The 24,137-nt window shown below is 38.8% G+C and overlaps 1 protein-coding gene across 1 annotated transcript in view; it reads right to left on the reverse strand.

Moving 5' to 3' along the window:
- itga1 (integrin, alpha 1) overlaps positions 1-24,137 on the reverse strand; it is a 47,466-nt gene that overhangs the window by 15,363 nt on the left and 7,966 nt on the right. The window contains exons 2-10 of the mRNA XM_017407931.3: positions 15,320-15,440; positions 11,234-11,343; positions 7,933-8,024; positions 6,222-6,336; positions 4,122-4,249; positions 2,211-2,359; positions 1,698-1,848; positions 1,270-1,444; positions 698-771 (exon numbers count right to left, since the gene is read on the reverse strand). Coding sequence (XP_017263420.1) covers positions 698-771; positions 1,270-1,444; positions 1,698-1,848; positions 2,211-2,359; positions 4,122-4,249; positions 6,222-6,336; positions 7,933-8,024; positions 11,234-11,343; positions 15,320-15,440 — 1,115 coding nt within the window. The remainder of the gene's footprint in view (positions 1-697; positions 772-1,269; positions 1,445-1,697; positions 1,849-2,210; positions 2,360-4,121; positions 4,250-6,221; positions 6,337-7,932; positions 8,025-11,233; positions 11,344-15,319; positions 15,441-24,137) is intronic.

A 24,137-nucleotide genomic window follows, 5' to 3' on the forward strand; every position in this document is an offset into this window, starting at 1 on the left:
AATATTTTCAATCAAAACTAAAAATGTCAGAGCACAGAAACTGTTGGCCGGTTTCATATACTTGGATGGTGCAGGGGTCAAATATTTAGGACACAGTGAACGTCATGAAGTTGTTTTTTTTTTACACTGTGGCCGTTAAAGTGTGGGGTCACATGTTCTTGTTCTGTCTGGTTGTGTTAAGATAAAAGCCACCTCGGGCTCAGAGACAATGTGCGCGGTGACAGAGGAGGTGATGAACATGAGTCAGGAACAGGAAGAGGGGCGTAAGAAAGGATCCTGTTTGTTTTTAAACCAACTCAGGAAATACCTACGAAATGAATTTAAGAGGCGCGCGAGGAGGCTAAATCAACAAGCGTCTGATTCAGCCTCTCAGAGCGTCTCTTCTCTTTCTGACTCAAATGCAACCAGACAAAACAGCGCCATGAACACACAGAACAGAGCAAAAGTCTGTCTGTAGTCTTTTGCTGACTGAGGTGAATTAGGCTGAAGATATATCAGAGATAGTTAGTTTATTAGTTACATATATTCATAAATATTTCCTCAGATTGCTTGCAGTCTTATATATTGCTCTCTAAATATATGATCTACAGTACAGAATACTTTTGATATTCAAAAAATCAGTTAGTCACTGACTTTTCTAATGAATAAATTTGGTATTTACTGATTAGTTGCACAAATTAATTGGATTTGGACTTACTTTTGAAGAATGTGCACTAAAGCCAGTTTGGGACATCTCCATCTCGAAGGAGGTGGTATCATTCCCAGAAGTTGCTGAGGGAGGAAACGTTTGGCTTAATTTAATAAAAATTAAACTGCACAAAATGAAGCTGTTTGCATATTGTTGTTATATTACAGATTCACAAAACTCGCTGCTTTAAAAGAATTATCTCAACATAACCTTTGGACACTTGGATATACGTTATATTGAAAATTTGCACCCCTGTTCACAGATTTAGTCAGAAAAAACAAAACAAAAACAAATGAACTCCTCGAATAAAAACTATTTGATGCTTTTCCTTAGTTCAGCATTACAGAAGTCTACATTGACCCAGAAAAAAAAACAGCTGTCTTAAGTAGCTGTAATATTTACAAGAGTCAATATTTTTTAAATTCGAAGTTACACCTCCTTCAGTACTGAATCAGGCCCCTTGCTCACTCTTTTGCTAACCAAATATGTTGAACTACTGCTGTACAGACGTTTGGTATATGTTTGTGTAATAAATACTGTGAGTGAAGTCAGACATGGTGAACGTCTGTTTCTGTGTTTACCTTCCAAAGCAAACACCTTATCTCCCAGTGTGTCCGCTAAATTCACCAAAGCAAACTCATCAGACACGTTGAAGAAGTGATCCTGGACCGGGTTACTGGAAATCGATTTAATCTCATCAACAAACTTCTTCACTTGCTCTTGGCTTCCATTGGTACGTTTGTAGTATCCCAGAACCTGGAAATAACAAAAAAATATTACTTAGACTCAAAGGAGTTTAATAATTACATCCATCCAAGTGACTTAATTATGTAAATTGTCCAAAAGTTGTCAAAGAAGCTAATTTGATTTGATATTTGTATACATTTCAGTGCTGCCATAAACAGCAAAATGGCTGTATGATCGTTAGGAGGGAACACTTTTTTGGATTACTTGTTAAAACTTATGATGAATGTAAAATTTTGACAACACAAAGGCAGTTTGTACCCACAGCAATGCCAAATCTCACGATGCCATCATTCTCGCACGCTTTGATGACCTCTTTTTGTTTAAAAGCGTCATGTGACTCTCCATCAGTCAAAATCACCATGACTTTCTTTGCATCAGGTCGTGCACCCCTTTCTGGTGTGAATGCCTCCTTCCTAAATTGGTACCAAAAGAAGAAAAAAGAGGGAATGAAAAACAAAAAAATGTAACAAAACGTATTTATAAGACATTATTAGTGTAAATAAGGAGGTCAACTTCAAAACATCTGTTAATTTCTTTTTTAAACTTCCTAAACAGAGGTTTACAGTAAAAAAAAAAAAAAAAAAAAAATCAATAAAGCCTGACCACATATGGGTTGGACTAATCATCTGCTGGTTGGTTAAGAAAAAAAACAAATAGACAATCCTGTAATAAGTGTGTCCAGCTGACTTAAAACACCTTCATAACAGAACTGCAAATTAAAAGCACTGATTTGCTAAACTTGCTTAAATGAATAATAGGGAGTAATACTGCATACCTTGCTGTCTCGATGGCCAAGAAAGTGTGGGTCTTTGTCCCTCCATGCTGAGGAAGGGCTCTGACAAATTGCTGCAGCTTAGAACTGCTGTCAAACTGGCTGAGGTTGACCTGGTGAGTCACATCCATACCGTAGGACACTATGCCCACCTGAAATACACATAGACACAGATTTGTCTTGTAAATGTTATCCATCCATCCATCCATCCATCCATCCATCCATCCATCCATCCATCCATCCATCCATCCATCCATCCATCCATCCATCCATCCATCCATCCATTATCTCCTGCTTATTCCGGAGTCAGGTTGCAGGGGCAGCACTTCATCGGGGAAGCCCAGACATCTCTCTCTACAGCCACCTCTTCCAGGAGGATTCCAAAGAGTTACTAGGCCAGCCAAGAGAGATAGTCTCTCCAGCATGTCATGGGTCTTCCCTGGTTGGCTATGCCTGGAACAGCTCCCTAGGGAGGCGTCCAGGGAGCATCCTTACCAGATGCCTGAACCTCCTCAACTGACTCCTCTCAATGTGGAGGAGCAGCAGCTCTCCTCTTCCCAGTCATGCCTTTCCAGGTCATACTGCTGTTACCCAAGTGGGCATTGAAGTCCTGCAGGAGACTATTAGAATTCCCAGTTGGAGCACCTTCCAACACCCCTGCTAAGGACTCCAACTCACCCGAAGGTGCAGGGAAGCTACCCTTTCATCTACCTGGCCAAGCCAGGGTGCTATAAGTAGTCCCTCTCACCATGGGCAACTTCACAGTAGAATAAGGTCCAGCCCCTCTCAAAGAGATTGGTTCCAGAACCTAAACTGTGTGTTAAGGTGAGCCCAACTATATCTAGTCTGTACCTTTTAACCTTGTGCACAAATTCAGGCTCCTTCCCCACCACAAAGCTGACATTCTATGTTCCAAAGGCCAGCTTTGGTAAGCTAGGGTCAGAGCGCCAAGGCCCTTGCCTTCGGCTGCTGCCCATAGCACTATGCACCAGACCAATATGGCCCCTCCTGCAAGTGGTGGGCCCACAGGAAGGCAAACTTATGTAACTCTTTCGGGCTGAGCCCAACCAGGCTCCATTTGTAGAGGTCTTGCTGATGAGCCCCTCCCCCAGGCCTGGCTTCAGGGTGAGGACAACACATTCGGACAACACTTTTTTTTTTTTTTGCTGTCTTTGGTCCATACAAGTGGTTTTGAACCACTCTTTGTCTGGCCTGTCACCTAGGACCAATCTGCCTAGGGAGATCCATATTGGGAGCAATTGCCCCGTACAGCCTAGCTCTCATGATCATTCAGGCACACAAACTCCTCCACCACAATAAAGTAGCAATTCATGGAGGAATCGTAAGTGTTATCCCACATTAAAATAATTTTTCCTTTCCAGTCCTTTAATGCTGTTCTCTCTTTACCAGACCCTCCCAGGAAGTCTGCAGAGGATGTGGCATGGTCTGGTTGAGTTAATGCAACAAAACAGTCTTTGTCAAGAATCATGGAAGATGTGACTTTCAACCACTAGACTGCACAGCAAGAAGACTTTTCCAGTGCTTCCCTGTGGAAATTTCTGCATGTTCCAGACCAGTATAACATACTAATAATAAAAACTAACTGTTCATTCCAAGGGCGATCCAGGACAAATTGACAAAAATACACTCAAGGTAGGAGTTGACAAGACAAAGGGTGAAAAACAGCTGTAAAGTGTTCACTTCAGATTTTCTTACAACTGGTAGGAAATCCCATAATGAAGGGGACTGAAGTGATCAAATATAATATCAAAAATTGAATTGTCAGCTAATACAATCCCATAATTTTTTTCTTTTCACATTTACTAATCTCTTTAAGTCTAAATCATTCATTCAACAATGTTAGTATTATGTTTAACTCATTGGCTCATATAGGAATTGACATATTCAACTGACTTGAGATTGCTTAGGGTTAACATTGGTTTTTGCCAGGAAACGACACGTAAAGTTGATAATGCTTTCCCATGGGTAGATACTGTTGGACCCATCCAGGACGAACACAATATCCAGTTTATTTGCACAACCTGGGGGAAAAAGCAAAAAAAAAAAAAATACAGTTAATTACAAGGGAAGTTTAGGAGTTTTTGTAAACAATAACAGGCACACTGAATGAAGAGATCTGACCTTTTCTATTCATTTTTAAACTTGTTCAAAGAAAGACATTAGACTACTGATTTTGTTCTGGAAACCTAGATTATGTAAGACATCCTGTTTTCATTCTGTTTAATTGTGTGTACAAATTAAATTGAAATAACATGGAGCAGAGGCTCACATATTTTTAGGATTTTTCAGCCTAAAGATGCTGTTTTTATTAGATCAGTGGATAAGTTAGTCATGATTTTCAAAAATTTATGGAAATGTCTTCGGTTAGGGAGGTAAAGCAGTTAAACTTATTTGCATTACTTTATTTTAAAGGATCACATCAGTACACTTACTGACAAAAAAAACAACAAAAGCACGCAGAAGAAATGGTCTGATTTGGATGTAGTTTGTTGCACATGCTGACCAGTGATGGATTTGAAAATTATTCTATTTGCAAGGAGCTGGCATGTCTAGAATGGGCACCAGAGAGAAGTAGTGGTATCATAAATAGTGCAATACTGCTATCAGACAGTTGCTGGAGCATCTTACAGTCAGTGAGGAAAGGTCAGAAACAACAGATGGCTCGTTACACATTAGATAGCATTACCAACAATTGGCTGAGTTTGAAAAGAGTCAATTGTGAGATTTGCATGAGGACAGGTGGTCATACTGTGCAATGGCAAGGCATGTGAGACAAGCAGATGTCACCGTGACCTGATGTTGGAACCAATGTGTATCTGAGGGCACCCACATATGTCATAAAGGTTCTGATTGAGCATGACAGGCCATACCAAATGAGGATTATTGGACTGTGCTACACCATTACAGAACATCTGTACCTGCCATCCGGACACAGGTACTGAACTCTTTACAACATCCTGTGTCATTTCATGCCATGCCTCCTTGACCGGCATCGGCCAGACTATGGGTTCAAAGTCATATGAAGGCTACCATTAACAGCAGAGCAGAAACAGTTGCACTTGAAGTGGTGCTGTAACAAGTATGGACTGATGACGAGTGGGTTTGTATCATTGTTAGCGAATAATCTTGCTTCTCCATTGCCATGAATGACCAGTAAGTTTGCAGCGTTGGAAAGGATCAGTTCACAAGATTTGATGGAGGTTGCATTGTGGGTTTGAATGAGGCTGGGTGGTCATATCACGTAACTGCCCAGTATATGGAAATGTGCAGATGTCACACTGGCTTGATGAAAAGTTTTCACTAAAAGCAGTGTAAGGTACTGTTCAGGTTACCCAAGGGTTTTTAAAGATTAACAGTCCTGAGCTCAAGCCTGGTGAGCTGTGGTTTTTAATCTAATGCTTACTCACAAAAAAGCAGTAATTAACTATGTCACTTGAGGACAAATGGCAGAAAAAGTGCAGTTGTGAAAAACCTACAGTCTATTAAAACATCAGATCTGCAATTTACTTTCAAGCAGTGTTGATAAAACCAATCTAAGATGTAATAACGCTGTAAATGACTTTAATGTATTTTACAGCACTGTATGATCCATTTGTATGTTTTCTTCTGCTAAAAGAGTAGCAGAGAAAGTAAATCAGAAAGAAAGGGGGAAACAGTAAGACATTAACTGGAGACCGTTTACTCTCCACTTATTTTGTGGCTGTTTCCTTCCAAGGAAACTTACTGCAGTCCTGTAAACTATCTCCTAACTTGGGCATACAACACAGGAGAAGGGCTGGGCTGGACCAGGGAGGAACAGAGTGGCAGACAAGTTTACATTAAGAAGAATGATCTAATCTTGCTCTTCTCTAAGGGAGGATGAGTTTGATGTCAGGGTCTTGGGTGGTGCTGCTATGACTGGTAGACAGTGATCTCTTATCCTGGTGGAGCCAATTACACATGCCATCACGTCTTGCACAGAACAGAAGCATTTTAATATGACGTGCTACATACTTTGCACTTCTGGAGCTATGGAGTTGAGGATCTGGAAGGAGGAGCTCACGTTCGCACAAACCCCTGTGGTGTACTGCAGTAGGCCGCACCTGTACCCATATTGAGGACCGCACGCCTGCGGAGACAAAAGATGCACACAAAAAAAGTCAGACACTGAGAAAGTGAAACCCGCAGACTGTGACTGGTTAACTTTCCACCAGCATGAGGTTGTGGGTGAGAGGTTCAGGGTTATAGCAGAGCACAGTAGGAGAACTACTCAAAAGGACTGTTTTAAACCACCAGAGATTCATGAAATCTTTACAGAGAATGACTAATATACTTTAAAATATAATATTAATCATAATAAAGTTTTTTATTTTCTTGATGGATTTCCACCTATTTTTTCAAATGTTCTTGAGCCTCAAGGGTGTACTCCGTTCAGATGTAGTTTATCCACTACATTTATGCGGTATCTCACTCAGCTGCGGCTGTTTGGAGAGTAGCTGGTGAAAAAAATCCCTCAAAATATATGAATTTTCCATGGCAGTCTCACTGAACTCTCAGTGTTTGTGACCAAATTACCATCAAGCTGTGTGGCCATGTTTTGAGCAGCTTATTTTTTGTATTTTTTTTTTTTTAATTAGAACCTATTTTTGTCTGTACAGCTTGTAAAACTGCATTGGCTGTGCACATTGTTTTATTGTCTATTGGGATATATTTTGTGATCTTTTGCATAACATTTACTGTATGTTTTTCCCCTAATAATATGTTAGGGCATTTTCACAAACATGCATCAGTGAAACGTCATGACAAAGGCTTTTGGGTAAATTGAATTTGACTTAAATTTTTCTTTAATTTGAATTAAACCTGCCACATTCCCTTTTATGTATAGTGCCTTGAAGTGACTATTGTTGTGAAATAAAGTAAATTTAATCAAGGAGCAAAAAAGTAGAGCTCATTCTTATTTGTTTAGAAGATTCATGGGGAAAATTCACAGGGAAGTTGATGAATACTTGCTGGATGTCCTCAATTTCCGTAAAGTACCTCAATTTTTTGACAAAGAGGAGCAGTTTATAGCATCATCAGAGAACATTACGTTGAAAAAAGGGATTAAATAGATGCTAGGGGTAAAAACATTTCAACAAACACACAAAAATGGGTGCCATCAATGACTTTATCTTTGAAGTGAATGGAAAAAGGTAGCTAATAAATTATTATCTTGCCATATAAACCGATCCTCTTTATAATATATTTTAAAAGCCTTGCAGAAAATTTCCCATTTTAAAAAATCACTTCTGTTTAATTTAAGAATATAAACACAGCGAGCCGACAAGTGATGTTAGCATATTAAACATGCCTCAAGTACTCGAGTTTCAGTTCCACATGCAGCTGCACATGGTCTGCTTACATTGGATTTTCTCTGACTGATTTTCTTGGACCATTTAGCAAGTTGTAGAAATGTTCATTCATTAGTTTTCAGTTCTTGTCTTCAGGATGAAATAAAAGCATTAACGGGAGTTGATTTTTTTTTAAATAGACTCAATCTATTTCTCATCTGTATAGTGGATGGAAAGTATCCCATTACTCTCCCAGGACATAAGATCTAATTGAGGAACGTGGAATCTCAAAAGCACTGTTTAGTGAACTTAGTGAACTAGTGAACTTGTAGTGGCTGTGCAGTAAAGAGTCCGTTTTTTTGTCTTTGCTGTGGAAAATCTACACTTCCTCTTACCAGAAATCCTCCATTGGGACTGGTCACCAGTGTGGTTCCCATGGTCATGTTTTCCTTTATTTCAAGCACAACATTCTTAACAGTAGTGTTGTCTGAAAAAGAAAAAAAAAAGAAAAAGAAAGGAAGAATAAACACCATGAGACAAACAGAAAGCAGCGCAGGAAAACCAACAGCTGAACAAATTTTCTCCCTCGTTTTCCCACAGGAAGAGTCTGGCTCGCTGTCTTCTCTTTCTTCCACCGGTCCAGAAGATGCAATAATTACTGACATGTGGTTAAATAAAGTTTGTTTTAGTACTTTACCATGATGTCCCTCTAAGTGTGGCTTTTGGCTGTTACATACAGATGATGCGGGGGGAGTAGAATCGAATCATTAAGCAATCACAACATGTGGCTAAAATTAGCTACTTGGGAATACTCTGGATCCTATTCTGCTTTTCCCTTCAGAAAAGAGATCCGCATTCTCGCACAAACACATTCACATACTATTTCAGTTCTTAATCAAGCTTTCCAAGAGGGTATTTTGATGTGAAATAAAAATAAATACAGTTTTGTACAGATCCCTGGCGTGTATCTGTCATCTACTGTATTTATTACTCTCGAGTTTACTCAAATATTCAAAACTACACACCACATGGGGAATGTTTAGGAATCCCCACAAACCAATAAAGTTTCCAGATTACCTTACAGTTGACGCTCAGTAATGGCATGTAAATGAAATTGTTTGGTTAAAGGGACTTTCTGGTCATTTTTGGTGTAATGTTCTGTCAAATAGTTAGCAGTAACAGTGTCTGACTGCTTAATTGTCTGAAAGAAGGAAAAAATGTTACTCATGATGTGTTCACATGCAACAGGAAGCAGTGAGAAAAATAAAAGGTTTTTGTCACCAAAGATGTCTGGACAATTTACCCTCAGCTGTTCTTGGAGTGACCTGTCAAAACTTAAAGACGCTGAAGGCTCAAATGTCAACTATAGAAGTAGAAAATACACATCATTAGGAATACTAACTTACTGTTTTACATTACTGTGTTTGGAAGAAAAGCAAACAAATCAAAGTTTCAAAAGATACACATAATAAATTAAACATTCACTACATGCACAACAAATAGGGAAATAAATATACTGAATTGTGTGGGAGATATCCCACATTGGTCCCCCACATTGAAGCCTGCAGCCTGAGATTACTTGTAATATAAATTCAATTTTCCAAACTCAGTGTAATCACACTGCAGCACTGTTTGGAAGGAGACCCCAAAGATTATGGGTGTTGGGTGTTCATGACCGGATTTCATCACAGTTAATGGCCGTGGTTGAACCACGTTTCAGTTTTACTGTTTGGATGGAAGCGTGGTTAAAGATTACAACACAGCACACAACAACCGCACACTTATTATGGTTTGGGCTCGTTTGTCTGGGTTTGGAAAAGAGTAAACCCAGTATGAAGACAGAGCTGACGTGAAACTGGGGAGGCAGCTGACTGACAAACCGTCTCGATGTCCCTCATAGTCAGGGACGCTCAAGTCAAAGGAAACAAACAATCAGAGCTGATAAAATGTCGTTCTTTGTTTTAACTGTAAATTCAGCCCTGCTGTTAACGTTGTCACTGTAAACTTTTCCCAGCTTGTCACTGAGCAGTCTGGCTCCAGCTTCAAATTTAAACCAGTTCCCAGTGGATGTTTTCCAGACTAAACTGAAGGTTCAAATTCATTCGCAAAGAAACAAATACAAATCTACCAGCGACTGGATAAGGTTCCTCCTGTTGTTTGATCATTGTGCTGTACAAACTACCCCCAGGTTGTCCTGAATGGGTACGCAGAGGAACATTAATGGAGGCTTCGCAGCCTGCTGATCAGGAGCTCATTTTTGTTTATCTGCCTAATTACGATAAATTGGAAGGATGAAAACTGTTTATCTTCTGCCTTCCTGTTTCGGTGAGCCAACATCCTCCAGACATGTAGTTAATGTGAGCGCACAGTATCAAAGTTATGTGCACCAACAACGGTACGACTGAGTGTGGAAGAAGCTAATGTGCTTTTTTTTTTATCTTTCATCAGTTCACATACACACATTACAGGATTTGTCATGCTTCCAATTCCTTGAAAAATTGGAACATGTGATTGTAAAGTAGGAAGCGGTGCTTGTTTGTTTTATGAGACAGGGCTAAACCGTGTGGAAATGGCAAAAGCCCCGGGGCTCATGTTCGTTTATGTTTTGAGCTCAGCAGTTGTTTTACCTAATCCGCTTTTTTGTTTCATCCGAGTTATTTTCAGATTCGCAGGAGCTCCTGCGCTGGAGCTACAGATTGTTTTTACTACCTGCTGACTTTTATTGTCTTTCATGCGCTCAGCATTGGAGTGAAAATCAGGCTCTGGGGTTAAACCATGACTGTGTTCGAGTTCATTAGATGTGCTGATAGCTTGCAGTGGTTCAGCAAAACTTGCTGCAACAAGTGAAAAAAAAATGGATTCAAATTGTTTACATAAAGTTTTTTTTAAGGTTTTATTTTTTTAAATTTAAAACGTCCATAAGAAAATTGCATGAGACTTGAAAGAAAAAGTGAGTGTTTCTAGAAGTTTTATGGAGATGACAAGTCTGTGATCTAAAGCTATATAAAATAAGATGAAAAAGTAGCCCTCGGACCATCTCAATCTGTCCCTAAAACTAAAATAAAACAATTTGAAATGGACTATTGAAAATCAAGACTTTTGTTATGGATCCTTTGGAAAGTTAAGACAAGGTTTGCACATTGTTTTGGCAGTAAACAACAGAGATCTCTGTTTTTATTTATTTGTTCTTTTTTTAAAAATTAAAATAGAGCTAAACGTTTTTCTCGTTTTCAAGGTCAAAGGAAGGAGGGATGTCACAAAAGAAGAAGAAATGTTGCATTTTTAACCAAAGTGTTGATCTCTAAAACCACTGTCACAAGTGTTAGATTACTGGTAGTAATTTTATTGAACTAAGAGATTATATTTAGTTTGTTTGTTTGTTACTAAACAACAAATGTGCTAAACTTATCATCAGGAAACAAAAAAAAACAGAAATGGTTTTCTGGGATAAAGTATTCAGCCTTCTACAAATATGCACCACTGCGAGTTACATGCAAGATAATGTAGCAAGCATTTTCATTTGAAAGATGATGTGATGTTATTCATGACAGATGCAGGGACTGTTCTTGTGTTTCAAATAAACTTGTTGCCCAACAATCCCATTAAATACATCAGAATGGCCCAGTGGAACAACAACAACAAAGTGAGGCTCATATATGATCTAAACACATAAACACACAAAGATGATAATATTACCTGGAAGCTGCAGCTTGACACAAGTGTTGCTCCCCCTTCCCACAGGACATTTGTAAACATCTCCAGTTCGGTTACGTGGCTGGCCCGAATGAGGCGATCCAATCAGAACCCTGAGCAGATAAAGAACGGTTTGGGTGGTTATTGGGTTGAAAATGCAGCCGAAACTCACTCAAAAGCACCATAGCTTTACAGTTATGATACCAAGAACAATACAATTACAATTATAGGATTTGGCAGGGTAAAAGCAGCGACTGTGAGGTCCACAACATTTTAAATCTTGCTTAATTATGCTTACATTGTTAAATTAACCATAAATTTCAGGTTCAGATAGACTGGAAAAGCCGTAATAGCTTATTATAATTGACATATGTGGCTGTTGTTTGACTTTATTATCACCCTAATCCAATAATGCCTAAAAGCTAACAATATAAAAACATTTAATTGACATTTTAATGTCCTCTGGCCACATTCTGCTGGGTATTCTGTTTGCTAATCAGTGCAGTGGTTAGTTTGACTGCAGGTCTGAGGTCAGTTTACCCAGTTATGCCACACACTCAGACGTGTGTGTGTGTTTCAGAAACTCATGTCACTCCTTCCGTTAACTGATGCTAAAAACAGGCAGTCATCTACCTTCTTCTAAACACTCGGGCTTATTAACATTCCTCAACTCTAATGGGGTCGTTCAAACAAGAGGCAGAGTACAACAACAACTCCCTCAGCCCACTCCGCTCTCCGCTGCTTGTGAGAAACGCCACAATATGATCGTTTATAGCATGCAACAGGTAAAATACGATAAATAAATAGGTCTGGCATCATTTTATATGTCAGACTTTTAAGGTCAGTTTAGTTCTAGCTGTAGAAAGGCTAAATTTGCCACGTTTGTTTGTGATTTTGTGACGTCAAGTCCCCAGATTTCTTAGGAAATGCTCAACACAAACAAGCAATAGGTTGTTTTTGTACGGAGGGACGTTTCGTGCAACATTCTTGATTAACTCAAGAGCAACACAACAATATTTTCGAACGTTATTGCAACAGCAATAAAATTTATAGTGAGCCAAAGCATCAAGAAAGTGAATCATGAACCATCCGTTCCACATGCAGCACTTTTTATTTATTTATTTTTTTATATTCTTGCAACGTGGGTGGAGCGCCGGGGGACACATGTGCAGTTAATTAGTCTCCTCCCAGTTATGGCAGGCTGCGTGTTACATCACGGTGTAATTGCTATGGTTTACGATTACGATACTCACACACATGTAACTAACACAGAATGTCCAATTCTTCAAATTTACACTTCTCCATCACTTATTTAGAAGAGAGTAATCCCCAATACACACCGTAAGCACTGCACATTGTGCAACACCTTTGCTTAACTGTCGGTATTAATTCTGTGTGTCTGTTAGCAAAATGTCTCATGAACCACTGGATGGATGTTATTGTAACTTTTAGAAAGCAAACATTTGATGTGCGTCTAGAACTGATTAACTTTTATAGTCAGTCCAGCTCAAGATGGACGCTACAGCCAACTGACTTTCAAAAAACACAAAAACATCTATAATTCGGTCAATTTTACAGATATTGAGCTCACATTTGGTGTGGTAGTAGCTGAGAGTAATCTCCAACACATAGTCAGTGCTCTAATAGATCGCACAATATCGTGTGATATTCGTGTTATTTTTAGGGTTTGAAGAAAATGTTTGTAGCATTTCAACATAAGATGATCTTAATGTAAAATGCTTGGTTCTAGGTTTGACTACTAGCTGGTCAGTCATTACTGTTGTTTTATTTTATTTCATAACCAAACAAAGGACTCGAGAACTGACAGATGTAAGGAAGCTTTTTTCCAATCGTATATGGAATTTTCAACAAAAACAACTCTGGCGAGATTTGAATGTCTTATCTCTCTGGTTCAGATTCTTACAACTCACAACTATTTGGTAGTTTTTATTTTATTTTCGTTGTTCTGAACTAGAATAGGGTCACGGCTGGCTCCACTGATTAGCACTGAGTGAATTACTGGAACTGATCTCATGTGAGCTTGATAAGATCATCTCTGCAGAGCAGCACCAGGTAATACAATGTGGAGGCAAATCAGATGTGGCTTTGCAACAGGTTGGAGAGGACCAAACTGAGCCATTAGAGCCGGGGCAGCTAAAGAAGAGGTGGAGGAGTCGGAGACAGCGCCATTTACAACACTTTAATAGCCTTTAACAAGGTTTTAAAAGTGGGTTTCCAGCTCTGGTTTCAGTGTGTTTATGATGATACTCCAGTGTGCAGTTTATGGAGAGCAGCTAGCAGTAAAAATATGGCTCCTTTTTTTGTTTTTACAGCAGCAGATGGTGTGCACCTCTTTGCTTATTTTTTCCACGTTTTTTTTTTTTTTTTTTTGTACTTCTATGTTCTGGAGTTGATTGCAACCAAATTGAGGCTGTGACTTTGTAGAATTAAATATTCCAACTAATTTATGCACACCTCTCTTAAGGATTACTCATTATCTTACGGTGAAATCCTGATAGGAACAAAAATGATGGAATATTGGTAATAATTTAGACCGCTAAGGCACTTTTTCCTCACAACTTTACTCGTGATAGATAGTATCTGGCACCTGCGCTACAACAAAAAGCAGTGTTAACTTTTAAGACAGCAGTCATTTTGAAAAAAAAACAAAAACAAAAAAACAACACAAATGTTGAATATTGTTTAGTTAATCTCGTGGCAGTAAAATGGTTTGGATATAAATCTGAATCTACGTGGTGGTTGAGGAAGTTGCAGTCACAATGATATTATATCACTGCTGTGTTGAAATCCTATTGTTATTTCTGGATTGTATTTCAAAACTTCTTTTTTTTTTCTTTTTGCTGTGAAAGTTGCAGGAGTGAAGCAATCATCTATGGCAACGCCTCTCATTTAATTTGCTTCGTGAGGAAATCTTAATAAGATTTTTAAAAGGACATGAATTTCCTTTCAGACGTGCATCATGTTTAAAGTGTTGTGAAAGTGTAAAATAAATGTAGAAGGTTTGGCATATTACATTTTGATCACATAGGGTTTATATTGAGCTTGCTGATAAATCTGGTGGAAATAGAAATAATCAAAAATATCTCATGAACCAGTTGACTGATTTGAATAAAACTCTCAGGAAGTAACCATTGGATGCACATCTACAATGGATTGACTTTTGGAGTCAACCCTATCCAAGATGACTCTAACATGCAGATAAGCAATCAGAGAAAAAAGAAAAATATAACTGTATTTCAGTCAATTTTACGGATATTGAGCTACCATTTGCTGTAGTAGTTGCAGAGAGACATCCCCAGCACACACTCTGTGCGCCAAGTGATCGTTCAAGATCTGTTTTTAAAGCCTTACCACTAACCAATGGAGTCAACTGTGTGTGTCTGTTAGCAAAATATCTCCTGAACCACTTGTTGGATTTGACTAAAACTTTAAGAAAGCAGTTATTGGATGTAATTTTACAGCTGTTTAACTTTTGGAGCTAACTCAGTTTAAGTTGTCCGTTGCAGCTGACTGACATGAGGAAGTACAAAAACAAGAATAACTCAGCCAGTTTTGCAGATATTCAGCGAAAATTTGGTGTGGCAGTAGGTGAAAGTTATCCTCAACACATACATCGAGCACGATCCCGTCTCACAAGTCCCACAATATTGCATTAGATTGTGCATAACATCCTGTACAAGGTTTGACAAAAATGGCTATAACTCCGTCCCTTCTCAGCAGATTTTAGTTTAAATCTTTGCCATGAAAGGCGGCTGACAATATGCATTCCTTCAAGGACTGACAGCCTTAAATTTCTGTTGCTCTTTGCTAATAAAAGCTTTAAGCTGAAGAGGATTTCCATCATACAGAGCCCATCTCCAGATTCCTCCCTCCTCCTACACTCCCTTTTGTTTTCTTTTCTCAGTTTTTACCTGACCCATAAAAATAATCATTTCACACATTCTGTGAGACCTTTTAAGGTAACCGTCTGGTTTCTGGACGTGCGGCTGGAATGTGTTTGACGAAGGGCATGTTTGCAGTGCAGACAGACGACGATCTTTTAAAAGAAGCCTTCAAAATGAACCTCACCATTTTCCCTCGCTGTTCTCAAACTGCTGGACCGTGTAGCCAAACATGTCGTCCAGTGGACCCTCAAAGGACAGGCTATTCTTCTGGTCCACGTTGAAGGACAGCACACAGGTCAGCAGCACTGCGGGGGCAAAGGAGGAGAAAAGGTCACACATGCTGAGGTCGTTTAAAGCCGAACAACATTATTAGTTGTTTTAGTCTACCGTAGTGCTCTCCCGAGTGTGTTCATATTAAACAAACCGAGTGAAATCCCGAAGCAGGGGGAAGCACATGTGAATGTTCTCATTTCTGAAAGCCATAAACAGTCTTAATCGCTTGAGATGCAACTGGGAAATGAAAAATAAACAAAATAAGGAAAATGATATCTTGGAGCCACAAACAAAAGGAGAGATTTAGAAAATTAGGGCTTCAAATTGAATCAATAAAACCTGGCAGAAATGATGCAAAAAAAAATGAGGGTAACGCTTTAGGAAATGTACGAACAGAACACACTGAAACACACACATTAAATCTTTCTGGAGGCTGCTGGAGGAATTTGAAGCATCGCTGTGAAGCACACTGGTCAGAGTTCAGACGGACATGCAGGACAATGTCTTCTTCTCTGCACTCTGCACTGCCTGGCTCCGTCCGAATATATCACACAGGCTCGATATGAATCCATGCGCGACTCTTTGTGCCTGCACCACAATGGCACCCTTTATTTAAATTTTTTTTTTTTTTTTTACCACGCCAGTGAATTCCTCCTCCAAGATAATTGATTAAACTCAGTGACTTGTGAAGGAGCAGGCAGAAGTGGGAGAACAGTGGGATTACAAACAGAACGTTCAAGCGCAGACCACATACATGGAGACACGAGTACAAGCAGCTATTTGTACTCTGACGGCGATGTTTTATCGCTAATGCGTTTGACCCAAGCTATCACGTCTAGACTGGAGCACTTCTAAACATTTCAGCCGCTTGAAAGGTGGTAGCGGCTGTTTTATCAATTGTTTAACTGCTTAAATCCAGACAGAAAACTTTAGTGATTTCCAAAGAATCAATAAAAAAAAACTCATTCTGCTAGCTGTATAAAACAGTTTGGGCTATTTTTCCAAGTCAGTTTTAGTTGCTTTTTTTTATTATTTGTTATTATTGTACCACAACAATTCTTTTAAATAACACAAATATCACTCTGATCTCATAGTGCCACCTAGTAAAAGGTAAAAGGCTTGTGTGTTATGAAAAACAAACATGTTAAGAGAAGAACAGAAGAATTATTTTACTCTTTTGATCTGCACCACATCAATGTCATAAAGCCTTTTTGGACCACAAGCAGCAAAGTTCTTGGTTTCCGGTTCAATATATTTCTTGCGTGCAATGCAGATTTTGTGAAATGAGGTTCTGTGGAGAAGTGATGAGCAGTCTTTATCTTACCTGCTGTAGATAGCTCTATGAATGGCCTCAGTTTGGAGAAATAGTGATTAGACTGTGAAGTCAACAGCAAGAAATTACTGCTTTAATCTCAAACTTTTCATATTTGTTTGTGCAAATCAGTTTATTTTCCTCAGGGATAAAATAAAGTATCAGTTCGTTCATTCAAAAGCTATTTTAAAAGCCTTTTTGCTGCTCTTTTCAACAGAAATCTATGGATCATTAAATTGAATAATGGGTTGCTTTGCTGTTTGTTACCAAAAATGTTCCATGTTAAATAATGCAGACCAGAACGTGTTCAGCGCAGCCTAGTAGACAAATTATCTGATGCAAAGGTAATGAAATGTACTGAGTTTTAAGATTTTTACATTCCCTTACTTTTCTTTCAGATAGTTGCTCTGGCTGAGCACGCTTAACATGTTCTGATTTGCTAAATGTGTTGCGGACCAACGGTCTTCAGAGTAAATAATCATAAACTTCTATGAACAGTAAATAACTGTGGAAAGTGAAACCGATTATGATGCAAAAGTTGATAAAAAAAGCAACATATATGGCAGTCATTCACTGTGTTCTTGGCCCCAGTTTGAATAGGCATTAGCGAGCATGTCCAGTAAGAACTATTCCCAGTTTCTCCAAACTGAGCTCATTCAGATGGTTATGTGCTGCAGGTAAGACGCTAACTGCTCATAACCACAACCCCCCACTCACTCATCCATGTTTTATCGTTGTGACAAGTTTAAAAAATCATGCAAACAGAAATTAATGCAACTCAGTCATTCGTATGCAATTATACGTGACAACCCTTCTCACTGGTTCATATAAACACTGTAGAAGAGTTAGAAGACATGCCGCTACTAAATTGCTTACAGTTTGTATAAAACTGACCTTTCTGCAAACTCAGTGAGAACTAAACCTGCAGAGTCATAGAAAGGAATCCCAGCCAAGATAGATTATCTCCACTGTTTCACCCTCCATCCTTTTCTCCTCTGTGACCCTTCTTCCTCTCCCACAGAAGCTCCATTTCCTGCTTCTATTAACTTCATCACAGACAACCCCTTAACTCTAAAGGTACACACACACACACACACATCAGGAAAGCTACACAGTTAATTTAGCTAATTTAAGGTGGCTTCAGGCCAGTCGAGCTTTTTTCATTATAAGACACTAAGCTCAAGTACAATTCAGAGTCAAACTGTCCTGAGACGTGAATCAGCCCAAATGTCCCCTGTCCACTGGGAGACTGCCAGTCTCATTTTACTGTCCTTCGTGTCTTCGGACTCTGCCCAGCTCAAATCAAAATCTGTAAGTTACGTACTGTAACTGGCCATTTTTGTGAGCTGGGATTACATCTGGAGTGGAAATCCAATAATTGAGCCTTTCTCTTTGAGGCTGAAATGGTCCCGAGTCACTTTGTTATGGGCACATAAACTTGTCTGTCACAGTCTGAAGGTTTCATGTTGGAATCGATCACACAGGCTGAGCAGAGAAACGACATGTGCTGACCGACACACTCACAAACTGGTGTATAAGTCAAGATACAAACAGAAATCAAGGCATTATTTATCTTTTTTCTGTTTTTTTAGGAACATAATCATTGTTGGGCTTTTAGTGCTGCCAGAACATTAGGGACTCATACTGAGTCTTCGGCTTAAAAGCATTTCATGTATACACAGAGGACTGAAGCAGCTCCTCTGCAAGTGCTAATACATGAACAGTCTTGTTCTTATTCAGTAGAAGCCTAAAAAAATGCTTTAAAGAACGTAACACTCCAGGATTTCTGGTTTTACTCCAGCTCCATGTGGTCGTAATTGATCCTTGCTGTTTTTCAGCCACACTAACCCCTAATAAAACCTTCCTGCCCTCTCAGTCGTAGTTATCGCAAGCAAAACGACTCCGTTTAGCATTTCTGCAAGACATCGCACCAAGCAGCCAGTCGGATGTGATCACTGCAGTCCGGACAGGAAGCAGCACCTGCTGACATCACACCTGTTGTAAAAAAAAAAAAAAAATCACCCAACTCAGCACCTGTAGGCTTCGAAGCCTGAATTAGCTAAAGTAAAAACACAGGCCCAGCTTCCACCTGCTTGTCTGTAACATGTCTAACCGGCTATAAACAGCTCTAAAGCTTAACTCAAATCAGCACCTGTGGACAACAGAGTCATTAGGAAACCCTGAAACTCCACTTTAATTGGCTGTGGTCAGAAATGATGCAGCTCCTGAGCTGACACATGCAGTAAATGTATTGAATTTAGAGAAAACAATCCCCTGTTAGCTCAGGAACACAATAATCCTAATTGCAGATGCGGGAGTGACTGAATCGGTATATTTCTAACACACCGGTGTTTGAAAAGAAATACGATCTGAAAGGATTTTGGGTGGGACCTGGAACCTTTCTGCACCATCTGCTGGTGTTTAACAGTTGACAGTCATGCCAGGAGAAAGAAGGTCCTGGCATGGCCTTGGGCAGCTTCTAGTCATGAAACTTATGAAACAGAAATATTTCCAGATTTTTTCTTTTTTTTTTTTCCTGCCGAGCTTCATTCCCATCCTTAACTCCTAATTCCCCATAATGCTCCTATGACTTCACCCTGGTCTTCAGTTTCTTTCCCGTTAACATCATTCACGCTTTCCAGTCTAATAACTCTGAGAACAATAATCACGAGCTGGACTTCTGAATATTTTTTTTTCTTTTAACTTTGCACACTTTGACTTAATTTTCTCATGCGGCTGTCCGCTCAGCTCGTGCTTCTTGGCAAATTCCCAGCACGTGGGCGTGCAGTGGACGTGAAGAGGTCACAAAAGTGGGTGTGTTTGTGTCTTCATATGTAGGAGAACAGAGGGGGCTGAATTCTTTTGAGTTTTAGAGCAAATGTCTCAAAGAGGAGGGGGGACAAGGAAAATAACTCGAGCCGACAGCCCGATCAGAAACAGCAGCACATGTTAGCTGCTCAGTATGGCCGTACGTGTTCCGGCACAACAACAAACTCGAAGCTGTGGTGCTTCTGCGGTTTTGCACAATAGGCTTTCAGGAACATCTCTGAGCTGTGGGCTCACTCACATCAACACTGAAATCCGACCTCAACACCCAACTACTGTCCTTTTTAAACACAGGCTGTTAATAGGTCAACCATTGTGCAGCTTTTGATAATTATGTATAAGATATGGAGTCAAAAGACATGCTTTTTAACGGTGGAGGTAATTCAAGAGACAAACTGATGAATGAAGAACTAAAAGTTGAAAAGAGCTCTGACCAGTCTGGTTGAGAAAAAGCAGAATTAAGAGTGAGTCATCTTGTATAGCACAAAAGACATATGGTTATGCAATAAGTCCTCAGAAAAAAAATGCATGTCCAAGCAAAATCCAATGCAAAGCTGATGATATAAGGAGTGGCTAAAGAAACATGCTTTCTTCAGTACAAGGTTGTTGCCAGATATGTGTTATATATTGGCCATGTTTTGTCTACGGCACTGTATTTGTCATATTTCCTTAAAGAACACACTTTACTGGAAAGCAAAGTTGGGACTATGGGTCTCGAAACACTGTGATGAACAAAATAAAACACAAAATGGTTGATAATGGCATATTGTTTTATACTATTACAAGGAAAAAGGACAGGAGTAACAATTGGCTAAAAAAATGCACAATCAGGCTGTTTATGTTGTCCTCATGTCTTTAAAGCTAAATGCTAATTTGCCCACTAACAATGTTTGCACACCTAAACTTGAAATATTCAGAGTTGAAAGTCTTTGCCAGTATTTTGTGGGTTGGAAGCCGAAAGGTTAAGTTTGAAACTAAGATTATACGCAATCTGTTAGTGCTCGGCGTATGTGTTGGGAATGACTCTCTGCTACCACCACACTAAATTTCAGCTCAATAACTCTAAAAATGACAGAGTTATAGCCATTTACTGTATGTTGTTGGTAAGGATGAGTAGCTGTAGTATCCTCTATCAGGTTGACTCCATGTTTTAGCATGTTAACATTTGCTACATTCCTATATGGTTATAATAAAGTACTGCATACTATACATACAAAAATCTCAAGACATTATTGTTTGTCTGAAACATCTGTGTACAAGTCAATAGTTGTTTCAATATTTTAACATAGATCAAATACAAGACGGGACCATTTCAACTTGCTCTTCAACGGACTTCCTGTTGTCCATTCAATCATTAATTCAGTCGACCATCCCTCTGTCCCTCAAGAACAGTGTCCATCTTTATACGATTTCTCTCTATTCTCTCTATTCACCTCTGTCCCTCCCTCCTGCTCACCATCCAAGCCAGCATCGTTCTGCTTGCATCCCTTCCTTTCATTGATTGAACATGGCCAACGGCATCAAATTACACTCTGCTAAGTTTCCAGATGTATTCTCCGGAGCTCTGTTTTCTCACTGGTGCAGAAAACATCGCGGCTCACAAGCTGAGACCGACACATGACATCATCCCCCCCCCTGACGACTGTCAAAGCTTTCATCCTGGCAAAAATCTCTTTCTGTAATAATGTAGGGGTGGCTGAGAGTCTCCTAACCATATCCTTCCGGCAGACTCAAACCGTTAGCTAAATCTGCTGATCAGAACAGTTTTTTATGGTTCAGGGAGCAGCTTGAAGGAGGGGCACTTCTCAAACTAAAAATATGCACCGCCAAGGGTCAGAGGATAACCTCCTTCCAGAATCAATAAGCATCGTGCAAAATAATAAAGCATGTTTTCACAGGGAAAAAAAGCAGTGAAAACACTATAAACTGCAAATTACCAGCTCAAAGAATATTAGTGCAGTTTATTTTATAAAGGCAACTAAAGAAAATGGAAGCATGAAAAGAAAGAAAGATAAAATTTACAAGAAAAGGGAGTGTGAAAAACAAAGAAAGAATGTATTTTTAAACAGCATATATTACCATGGTCCATAATTTGTGTTTCAAATCCTGAGACCACAAGGCCAATAATGTAAAATTTTTAATTTGTGCTACAGAGCAACAAAGTGCTTTTACCTTCTTGCCTGTCTTTTTGGAGAACAGATGCAGTTACCTCGACAGAAAAACAAGGATGATTTTTATTTATTTGATCAAACTTTTTAGGGCTATATTAAAAAAAAAAACTTTTGAAAATCATTACAGAAAACATTTATTTGTGCTCTTTTGTAAGCAGTCAGATGAAGAAATTGAGACTAAAGAAGACACAAACCACAGGCACAGATAGGTTTGTCACCACAAAGTCACACGTCAAAGTTTTTATAATAATAATGATAATATGATTATAATATTTCTGAATCTTTTCTGTCATTTGAAGTTCCATGAGATTATGTTTGTCTGGCTGTGTACAAGATTACTCAAAAAGTTATGAACAAATTTTTGTAAAATTTTCAGGAAACATCAAACATGGTACAAGGAACAAGTGAATAAAATTTGGTGGTGATCCAGTCAAAGGTCAAGTTCACAGATCAGCCCGTGCTCTAACTCTGCAGCTGGATAACAGGAATTTTAAACTGCACAGCTGAACACCTCATGGGTCAAAGATGATGCCTGTTGATTTCAAGGTTCATGGGGTCAAAGGTCAAGTTCACAGGTAACCCCTTTGTTAAAAGCTTGTTTCTGCTCCTACATGTCACGCTTTTGTTTCCTCTGCCAGGGAAGTTCTGTTCTTGGTTGTATCCGTTGGTTTGTTTGTCTGTCTGTCAGCAAAGATCAGATAAAAACTAAAGAACAGGTTTGGATGAAATGTTCAGGAAATGTTGGGGTCGTCCCAAAAAGCAACGGATTAAATTTTGGTGCTGATCCAGATTATGATCCAGATTGCACTATTTTTTAATCATGCCGTGGCTTTTGTGCTCTGACTACTTATAGTTTATTATTCAATAAAAAATATTTTATTAGACATCTAATCATATAATAACATATCAAGCTCAATATTTTAGTTTTAACCTAAAAAACGAAGGCACAATAACTTTCAGGGAAAGAGTTTACAGAAAAAGGGGTAGTCAAAGCGAAAATAATGCAAATATCAAATTAAAAACTGTGTGTTTAGGATGAACAAAACAAGCCAAATTTCAAGACATATATATATATATATATATAAAACACTGCAACATTGTTTCTTTAGGCCATCCACAAAGTTAATTTGTTCTGTTGTGCTTAATCTGATTATATACTTAAAGAAAATCCAAACAAGTCAACCAGGTGTGAGGAATGAAGTCGGCTCACACTTAGGAGACACCATCTTAACTGCATAATGGAGACAATCCAATACTGCGCCAATAGGAGCAGGATAAAGTTACACTATAACGCTAATGCTAATAGTGTTTATGCTTGTTCTCTGTAATAGTAGAAGTGTGGTCAGAGACATGGAAACTACAGTCAGATGTACATGTCATATTCAATTTGAGGCAGTACAATATTGTCAAAGGCTCCACATGATGAACGTGCAGTGGATGCTAAGTGTAAAGTAGCAATTGTGAGTTTTACATTATTCCTTTTTTGAAAGCTCAATTTTTAATGGAAAATTGTAACAATTCATTCTTCCAGGCAGGTGAATCTTTGATTTTAGGGCAATCTGTTTCTTTGTTTCTGGTAGACTGAGCTTCTCAGCTTGGTGTTCTTGCTTCGAAAGAAAAGTGGTGCAATTTTCCAATGAAGTCCTTAAGTGAAAAATCTATGTTTCTCTTAAAGCAACAATGGTCTGTTTGACATTTCTATAGAACCTACAGTTCATGAAGCAGTACTGAGCACAAAAACAAAGGCATCTTAGTTAAGTCCTAAATTTGCAACAGAGGATGTTAATTAAAGCAACTTTCTATTCTATTCATAGGTACAGACGTGTAATGCCACACCAGATGTTAGCTCAATATCTGCAAATTTGACTGAATTAAAGCCGTGTTTGTGTTTGCTAAGGTCATTTAGCTGTGGTGGCCATCTTGAATCAAACATATTTTTGGAACAGACAAACGCAGACACGGGCAAAAACAGTATCAACCACCTTTTTGCCTTTTGGCAGCAGGCAGAGAAATGACCACGTGTCCTGAAAATATTCAGATAGTTTACTTCACTGCCCTCAGACGTTCAAATCCAACTTTCTATTTCATTGAACATTTTACAGCATTAAAAAAACATTTAAGTAGAAGACTTTATCTGACTGCAGAGTGATGGAGACTATAGGAGAGAGCAACAAATGATAAAATTCCTGAGTGCGCTGATGTGAAGTAGGAACGAATCCCACTCCTGTCGATAACACACTCCTTTCTGTGAAACACACATATTTAACAAAGGTCAAAATTCTTCTTAGCATTGAGTTTTGTTGTAAAAGAAAACTTTCAGACTGTATTTTATCATGTGCAACATATATTATTTTAGAGAATTATCACAAAACAATCAAACGTGACACCAGATCTAAAATCAATTTCCATTTTAATCATTT

Source organism: Kryptolebias marmoratus, linkage group LG14 (assembly GCF_001649575.2).
Source record: "Kryptolebias marmoratus isolate JLee-2015 linkage group LG14, ASM164957v2, whole genome shotgun sequence".
In the NCBI taxonomy this organism is placed as follows: Eukaryota; Metazoa; Chordata; class Actinopteri; order Cyprinodontiformes; family Rivulidae; genus Kryptolebias; species Kryptolebias marmoratus.